General features: G+C 37.3%; 1 protein-coding gene across 5 annotated transcripts in view; it reads right to left on the bottom strand.

Annotated features, from left to right (window-relative positions):
• DOCK11 (dedicator of cytokinesis 11) overlaps positions 1-9,806 on the bottom strand; it is a 188,736-nt gene that overhangs the window by 56,835 nt on the left and 122,095 nt on the right. For 4 of the 5 annotated variants that reach the window (XM_024128108.2, XM_055081657.1, XM_024128107.3 and 1 more), the window contains 4 exons: positions 8,129-8,307; positions 3,745-3,861; positions 2,085-2,160; positions 1,397-1,506 (listed from right to left, as the gene is read on the bottom strand). In XM_024128108.2, the coding sequence (XP_023983876.1) occupies positions 1,397-1,506; positions 2,085-2,160; positions 3,745-3,861; positions 8,129-8,307 (482 nt within the window). The remainder of the gene's footprint in view (positions 1-1,396; positions 1,507-2,084; positions 2,161-3,744; positions 3,862-8,128; positions 8,308-9,806) is intronic. The other variant, XM_055081656.1, reaches the window with a different exon arrangement.

Raw genomic sequence — 9,806 nt, 5'->3', positions numbered from 1 at the left:
AAAAAAAAAAAAAAAAAATATATATATATATATATATATATATATATGGGCTTAATGACATTACAAGACAATTTTACTAAGGAGGACCCAGTAATACTTCAAAATTAGAGCCTCTACAAAGTAGTGATTTAGTGACTTTTGTTAAAATATCAGTTAAGCATGACAAGATCTGACTTATTTGGGGATTTGTATGAATACAGCAATAACAATCTCCTAACGAATGTACCCTTGTTAGAAACCAATACTTTCAGCTGAGCTAACCTGGGCTGGGGATATATATTTACTAATGTAGGATTCACCAAGAACTTCTACTTGGAGCAAAACATCTAGGTTCTGAACGCTTGCTAGCTGTGTGACTGCTGGCAAGTCATTTTACCTCTTTGTCCTTTATGTGCCTTACCTATGACAGTGTCTGTTGTCTTAATTCTAAATGGTGTGAAATAAGAACCTTTATGATTAAATTACTAACTATGCAAAGACTCAATGGAGTATATAGTCCAGTGGTTCTCAAGGGGTGGTTCCCAACCAGCAGCATCAGCATCACCAGGGAACTTAGAAATACAAATGAGCAAGCCCCCAGACTGACGGAAACAGAAATTCTGCGGATGAGGCTCAGCTATCCATTTTCATAAAGTCCCCCAGATGCACCCTAAGAATGCCATGATCTAGGAGAAAAAGTGCCGGAATTAGAAAACCTGGGTTCAGGCCTGGCCCTGCCATAGTTGTGTGGTTGTCCTAAGTCACAGTCCCAGTTTTAATTTGTAAATTGAGAGCTGGAATTTATTATTTTTATGGACCCTTCTAACTCTAATTTTATACGATTCTCTGATTTTACGTAGCAGCGTGACAAGGCTTTACTGGTCTAAAGTGAGGTTTCTCTGTCTCAAGGCAGACATATCCCAAACTTTAATGTTAGGCTTGAAATAATTTGATGGAAGAGTTAGAGAATATATTGTGATTAAGTGATTCTGGGATGCTGAGATCATCAATTTGGGGACCTAATTTTTCTTCTCCCATGTTAATGTCATTACTCTATTACAAAAGAATAAAAAGCTGAATCCTGCCAGGGACTGATTTAAGTGACAAGGTACATCAGGCATTTTAAACTTGAACCTTCCCTCTCTAGAACAGGTTTACAGTGTGCTAGGGTTAAAGGAGGTATTCAGAGTTAGAACTCTTAAAGATGAATGCCTTATCCTCTATAAACAGTTTTAAAATATCCAAGTAGCAGCTGCCAGGATAGGAAGGAACTGCTACAACATCCAAGAATTATGGGACGCTTTTTACAGATCCAGTACAGACTACAGGAGAGTAGAGAGAACCCTATTTGCATAAAAAGAAAGACTGCTGTAGCTTAACACATCACTAGGGTTATCCTATATATTTAGGTTCTTACATTTTCACCAGTGCTGCCGTGATCTGGAAATCCTGTCGCTCCTTCTGGGATGAGGGAACCTCTCGAATCTTCCCTCTTAATTCCATGTCCATTTGGAAAAGACCCATAAGCTGGAAAAAAGCCAAGTCCTTGTTAGCAACAGGAGGAACTGTCAAAAATATTTTTAAAACTAAGCACTGGGTTAATTTAAGTAAAGACATATTTTAGGAAATAGATCTTGGTCATCTAAAATGTGAAGTTTATATATTACATCAAGACACTGCAAGAAGCCAAATAAAGGGTAAGCAGTTTTTTTTCCTTGAAACGCTTTAACATGTATGAAACTACAAGAAATTCCTTGCAAGTCATAAAATAAAGGCAAACAATTAGATAATTTTATAGATAAGGAAAGTTTGGCCCAGAAAAAGGAAGTGTCTTGTCCAGGACTGGAGACAGAGGATTGGAAACCAGTGTTTTTCTCATTATCCTTTATTTTCTTAGTACACTAAGCTAAATTTTATACAAGCTGAGACAAGGAAACCTAAGCAAAGAAATGTGGCTGCAAGTGTGAGTCAGATTTTAATTAAACTTTAGTAGAGATTGTGCTATGTAGAGTTTTTATTATGAAATATTTCAGAAATACAGAGAGGTATAGGGTACATTTCTAAACAGCCATGCCACGTATGATCCTTAAAGGACTTTTAATTACCGGTGTCTTTGTCAGTGCTCAGACTCCCTCTACTTGTAGGTGAAGCGAAGCCACATGCAAACTCATCTCTGGATGCCTGTAACACAGTGTGATACCTCTGTCATTTAAATACATTTGTACACTAGGATAAGAAATCGGAATTAACAATGAGATGGTACCCTAATTTTAAACAGTGCTCACTGTGAAAGTCTAAATCACATATCAGTATTGGTATTTAGGGGACATCTCTTTTAAAAATGGATCCTGGTACACTGTTACAACCATGACCTCTGGCAAAGTGACACAACTCTAGGTGGCTGGTAAAAGCTGCAACTGGTGTGATCTAAACATGGCTCCATCCTCCTCCTTGAGGCAAGGGCAATACTAGAAGGAGAGGTGTGACCAGTGGCCCTACAAGATCTTGAGTTGCAAAAGAAAGAGCAGATAAGTAAAATATTTCCAGATGTCACTGTCAAATGCTGTGGAGTAAGCATAAGCATGAGTGACTGTGTTTGTGAAGAAAGGCTTGCTTGACACCCAGGTAGGTGATAGAGCGTCCACATTCAGCTGACTTACATAACTGGGGGCTACAGACAATCAAGCGAGGCTTAAAAAGCAGCTTCCTCAGGAACCCAGGGTAGGCTTGACAAACCGACGGACATTTATTATGGGGAATTTCCAAAGGAAGCTGTAAAGGACACAGTTTCACCTGCCACCCAACAATGTGACTTGGCTACTGAACATGTGAAGGTGATCTTGGGCCAGACAGAACATGGAGTGGGGGTGGGGCGGGAGTCATTAGTCCCACCGGACAGACTGTAAAGTATACACCACATTTTAAAATGGCAGTTGGTAAAACGGAGCATGTCCAGAAGACTCCAACCAAGCGATGTAAAGGGTTTGAAACAACCAATGATGAAGTGGAGATATCTGGCCTGGAGAAAAATTTAGAAGGGACATGTGTGAAGGGGTGTCACGTGGAGGTAGAAATGGATGTGTTCTATGCATCACTAGAAGGCAAAACTAGGACCAGTGGATAGAAAATCTTGTAGGTCTAATGTGAGAAGGAAAGTTTTAATTACTACTATGGCAAAAGGTTGTTTGGCCAAGTGGGAGACTGATCACCTCCAAAGTTCCTTTCAACTCTAAGATTCTAAGGGAAGAAAAAAGCACAGACCAACTGTGATGAGTTAAAAGCCACTCACCAGGAAGTGCTGAAAGGAGGCTGTCAAAGAGAGGCAGAAGCAAAGGAATACAGTTTAATCCCTGGTGCCTGACATTTTGCAAAGTGAATGTTTTGTTCAGTTTTCCGATTGAATAAATATATGAACGCGTGTAACAGCAGCAAATCTTAAAAAGAAAACACTGAGCACAGAGGATTCTTGGTGTTCTCTTGGACCTCGTTACTCAAAGTGTGGTCCTTAGCCGAGAAAAAGCCAAGAGCCTGTTTGAAACGCATAATCTCAAGCACCACCCCAGGGCTACTACATTAGAATCTCTGTCTTCATTCCCCAGGTGATCCATATGCACATTACGATTTGAGAAGCACTGCTCCAGCAAAAAGTATAAATTTAAAATGTGGTAAAAGGTGCACTATTGAGACCATACAGCGTATGACCCTAATTCCGAATACAGTCAATAAAACAGGATAAAATGCCAACAGAAACACATTACTACTTACAGAATTAGGCATGGCTGCACAAGAATACAAGGTATCTCGACCTGCTAATCGCTGTATATTTTCCAAAAGCAGGCCAACAAATGGGAGGTACAATTGTGCTATTTTGGCTTGTTGGTTCTGAAAAATAATTATCAAAAGCTTAATAGATATATAATATGCCTATATTACAAATAGAGTTGGCTCCATCTATCCGTTTAAACACTAAGAGCAAGCTAATATCCGTAACAAATTAGTGAAGCATGAGTCTATTTATACTCATAGTCTCAAAACTAACTGCCACACCACTTTGTTGGTATTTGAATTTATATACGATATAGAGTCGGAGCACATCCCTCAAACATCACTACATAATAGGCAAAAGTTTATTTTTTTTAATAGCAGATCATATTAGTCCTGCTCTTTAACTCCAGAGAGGGCTGAGTTTGATGAGAGCAGGGAGCCTGTCTGTCTTGTTCACTGCTTCACCCCCAGTGCCTGGGCACACAGGATATGGTCAATATACATTAGCTGAATGAATGAATAGATGGAAGAAGTAAAAAAAAAAAAAAAAAAAAAAAGGGTGAATTACTGTATTCATTCAAGAAATACGTCTTTGCTTTGAGTAAAGCTGCAATTAAAATAATGTGATCTTGGCCCCCTACATCAATTATGCAACTTGGGAGATTGATATATATTTGTAAATATGCAAGCGAAGCTGGCCACTGGTCATCTTAATGAATGTGGTACCTCTTATACAAATTTATTCATTGCTTTTCTCAGCTATAGACATTCCTCACCAGATATGTACATACATTCAAATCAGCCAAACCAGTGGTTGTGATGGCACAAGAGTTGCCCTCCGTATTTTAGGACTCTGGGAGGTTTGTCTGTAGACTTAGATAAGGCCTCTAGGGTACAATGGTTAACCTATAGAATACAGATCAATGGTGTCTCATAGTTGCATTTATTCTTGAAATTGAACAATTTTTCATATGCTAATTGTCCATTTGTACTTCCTCTTTTATGAGTTTCAGGAACTCTTAACAGACCTACTTCTAATACACAACCCTAATCAGTAATAGTCTCTATCACTAGGAGATTCTGGTTCAGTAGGTCTGGGCTGGGTCCCAGGAATCTGCCCCAGATGGCGCTGAAGTGCACTGAGGTTTGAGAACCACTGATCTAGTTCAATTTCCTGCTCAAGGCAGGAACAGCCCTCACCTGCATCCTTGACAGATGGTTAGTTTTTAAACTTCTTAAACACTCCAGCCCTTTCAGAGGTTCTGTTAGAAAAATCCTTTAGCAGTTTGTAAGTTCCACCTGCTAGGTATAAGTTCTATCTGCTAGGTATAGTCCACTTCCACTTTACATGGCAACCCTTTAAATATTTGGAGACAATTACCACAAATTGTCTTAATTCACTCTTCACGAGGCTAAATAGCTGTTACTACTTTTCCTTTATTCTTCACATGGCTTTGATTTCAAGAGTTTCCACCATCATCATCACCCTTTCTCGGCAGTTCTCTAATTTTCCAGGGTCCCACTTAAGATTTGAGAGGCAGTATAGTCTAGTGGTTAAGAGCACAGATTTTGAATTTTAGACACATGAATTCCAGCTCTCCTGTTACTAGTTACTTGATTGTGATCAAGTCACTTAACCAGTTTTCTCTTTAGTAAGATGGGGATAATAATAGTGACATTAATTCATGTAAGCTAATGTTTAATACAGTGCCTGGCATATAGTAAGTCCTCAATAAATTTTAGCTACTATTATTAGTATTATAGCTTCTAGATGGGAATTCATTTTAGTTCTGATAGTGAGTGATCACTAGGGAAGGAGATACTACACCTTTCTCAGGTAAACAGGAACACAGGAAAGCATGCAGTCAGGGCAACTATATTAAAAGTTTTGTCTGCACAAAAGACAGAAAACCATCTAAGAATCTATTAACAGAAGACAGTTTAGATAAATAGAATAAGGTATATCCATATGATGGAATACTATGCAGATTTTTTTAAAATACAGTAGATCAAATCTTCAGGCTATATTGTTAAGTGACAAAAGAAAAATGCATAATGGTTTCTATTATATATTTATATATATACATATATATAGCATATTGGCTTGTGCATGCATAAAATAGAAGTTTATATAAGAAACTGATAACAGTAGTTGCTTCTGGAGAGATGAATTGAGGCATGGAGGTAAGGAATGGGAGAGAGGCATTTTGATTCTTTTTTTTACCATGTGTGTAAGATTACCGTAAAAAAAAAAAAAAAGGAAAAAAAATCTGCCCACAGTCTAAGCAGAAATTGCAGTTCTTAGGTGTCAACATCACTTGTAGTGGGTACAGGAACTAATACAGACCCCAGAATAAATGTTAAATGTTGGATATTCTTCTTCTGAGTAGAAAAGATGTCTCATGGTATTAGGAGGGCTCCCCCAAAGCAGTTTTTGAGTAGCACATAATAGGGACCAGTGATAGCTCCATAATTTCATTAGAGGAGAGGCTGAGGAAGGCAACACGGTTCGAATGGGGGGTGGCGGTGACTAGGAGATCTAGTCTCAAAGCAGCCTTTCCACAGGAAGAATTTTTTTCTCGACTGTATTTTTATTTGGGGTCACTTTGGGGGACCCAATGGAAATTATAGGGGCTTAAAGCTCCCCTCTCTGCCCTCATCTTGGCATCATCATTAATGGTGAACACGTTTTAAGTGAATGTATCAATATTTGACAATTGACCTCTTACTCAGGCCACCTGTGAGGTCTTTGGACCAAACAGAGAAAGGGAATGAAGCAGGTCCATGAAGCAAAGTTTTACTGGGGAGAATCCTATACACACTTAAAACCTGTCAGAAGATTTTGAACAAAGAAAGGGCTTTAGAAATTACTGAAAGGGTAATGAAGCTGGCATCTCAATGTCTCCCATAGTCTAAAACCTCAAACACTCAAAGAGGCAGAGTGTTATTTACAGATAACAACAGTGATGTGTGTGTGTGCATGTGAGTACATATACTGCTCTCAGAATTTTAAAAAGTAAATAATGTGCACATATGTGATATAAAATATTTAAAATTCTACCTCTAGGTAAGACACTAGTGAAATCCGATATTCCTTCACTTTCATCTGAGGAGGCAGGGGAAAAAATACAACTTCCTGCTTTAAGAACAGGAACTTCATTTTGTACTTTTCCCACAAATTCTTTGAAATCATGGCTAAAGACATTTTCCTCCGCTACTACTAGGTACAAACAGAGCCCACTGGTAACTGGCATTTTTAAAGCTTTCACAAAGCTTGGTTGGAATGGATGACTTTAAGATGTCTTTTCATTTAGATATATTATACCAGTTAACTTACGTTAATATCAACATTCACACACACACACAAAGTGGCACATAATAGAGCAAACCACACTAAATGGGAGTATGTTATTATAATTATAATGTGGAAAAAACAATGCAAACTGCAGTAAGTAATAACATCTGAAAGCTAAAGAGTTTAAATCTACTTTAGGATAGAATTATATGAAGAAAACTAGCAAAATTTGTAAGTAAAACAAATCTTCATAATTAAAGAAATATAATTGGATGTAGCTGGCAGGCATTTTCTGTTTTTTAAGGACAAATGGGAATACTGTAGAAAAAGAATAAAATCCATTTCCAAGTCAGCTTTCCCAAGTAATTACAATAATAAATGACATGATAATTTTATTTAAATTTGAATGTAAAACAAAGGGACGAATTCTTAATTATGAAACAATATGTTACCTTGAGCCAGGTAAGTTAGGTTATCCTAAATCCATACAGTTTGCCATCTACTTTTTGAAGCCCATAGGGTATAATGTTAATAAGATTTGAATATACCCTCCATCCCCATATATTAAGTTAAAGGTGCAGCAAAAAGCAACTGCAGCTGTGGCCTTCACACACAGACAGTGTGTAATATATGTAAGGTTTACAGCCGCACCTACATTTTTTCAGTAAGAAGAAAAACTTCATATTACATCTTTTATACTGGATATACTTAATGTGTCATTATTAATCACTTAATAATCAATAATAACATTTATTTAGGGAGGTATATTTAAGGATATATATTAAGGTGTGTATTTGAAAGAGTGCACATGGCTATATATGATTTTTTAAACAAATTCTAGTTTATGTAACAAATCATGAAGCAGTTGTGCTGTTCTTTAGACATGATTTGAAAAACCAGTGTTCTTCTTCAACAGTTATCTGAACAGTATTTTTAAAACCTAATCATTTGAAACGGAAACAAAACGTATTTGTAAAAATAACTTCATCAAACCTCCCGTTATGTTCCTTACTGAAAACTTCACCTTGAACATAAAATCTTCCTAGAAACTAACTAACGTGATACTGATGATGATACGAACATCCTTACCTTGTGCTGGTATCGAGTGTCAAATGCATGTTTTATCAAAAGATTCTTTATGACAGAGATAGCTGTATATCTGATCTCATAATTGTCTTGAAGAGCAGTGGAGGTTTCCCTCAGAAGTAGACCAACCAAGAAGTGATGCTTGCAATACTCATCTGATAAACTGTATTCAAGATTTGAATCTGCAGTATAATGAAATTTAAAACCCGTTTGTAAAAATATTCAAAAATTACTTTAACATTAAAGCACTATATTTATTACTTAGTCATATGTGACCATGCTAGCAAGAACTATATTGTTATTATTAACAAATATGAACAATTCTTTTATCATATAGAATAAGCATGCAAAATTTTACAAGATACGAGCACTCATCATTGGGGCTAGATGATAGCCTTAATGATAATTTCAGTCGGTAAGATAGTCCCTAGAAGTCTTTGTTTTTCGAGATGCTTTTCAAATCTTAGAAATCTTAGGATAAAACCTAGAATGAAAGAATACTGTATTTGGCAATGTTTTAACACATTTCTTCATATCTGAAGAGATTTAGTTACAACTACAAATTGGAGTAATTCTCTACAGCAATACTTGATTCACTTATCTGTTTATATCTGTAAAGTAGGAAAAGGAAGAGAAACTAGACAACTGAATCACTGTAACAGTATTAACTATTGACTGTTTTAGTAAATGTTATATATTGGCCCCAATACAAAGGGGTACAAGAACAGTAAGAAAAACAGCCTCATCTCACTCAAATTCATCACACGAATACAAATCTTTTATTTCATAAAATTACCGCTTTGAACTATTTCTTTCACTTCCTTTTAGATCTCAGTCCATTTTAAATCCCAGCTGTTACTATCCTGGTTGGGACTTGCCTTATAAACTGATTGGGTCACAATCAGAAGGGACTGTGACCAAGTTTAGTAACTCCTACGGTAAATTTCTACTATCTTTATTTCCTCTCCCGTACCCTTTAATTTCAGTTAGGTCATAAAGCTGAAGGATATGTTTTCCATTTCTTTTCTGGCCTCTTCAGCACTTAATATAATGCTATATATTCAGTTAGGACTTAATAAATGCTCAATCAGATTTAATCCTAAATCCTCATCCCTTCTTTTCCCTGAATTCCTCAAGCCATCAATAGATACTGGGGGAAGTATCGGAGCTATACATGCTCAGAATCTAATAAGGGAGCGGTTGAATAGGGGTGCTTGGGTTTTTAAATATTTTTTTCTCCATTTTCACTGGCTGGCATTCAAGCACTGAAACGGGTGCTCAGCAGCTACCCTCCTAGAGACCAAGGTAGCTGATATTCTTTCTGCCACTGGTCACGCACTTTTGTGAACCCCAACCACTTTGTATGCACAAGAACCAGTACGGACTAACCCAGGTGGCCGTATCTGGGTCGGCTTTACAATAAATCCAATCAGGTAGTTTCAGCCAACCTCCAAAACTGTGGCCAAGCAGTCGTTAAGCAGGGTCAGAGAGAAGAGAGGCAAGCCTGGCAGAGGTGAGACACACTTAAAGAACAGCTACCCTCTAGCCCCCATGCTGGCTGGAGCCAAAACTTGTTTTCTGAGGACGGTGTTTTAAAGTTGATTCTTCTAGCAATCAACACTCAAGCTGATTTTAAGAGTTAACAAATACACCACCTCCTAGGTTTTCTGGGTACATTAAC

Source organism: Physeter macrocephalus, chromosome 21, assembly GCF_002837175.3.
Source record: "Physeter macrocephalus isolate SW-GA chromosome 21, ASM283717v5, whole genome shotgun sequence".
NCBI lineage: Eukaryota > Metazoa > Chordata > Mammalia > Artiodactyla > Physeteridae > Physeter > Physeter macrocephalus.
The sequence above is the reverse complement of the archived record's forward strand: the minus strand, read 5'-3'. Positions and strand labels throughout refer to the sequence as shown.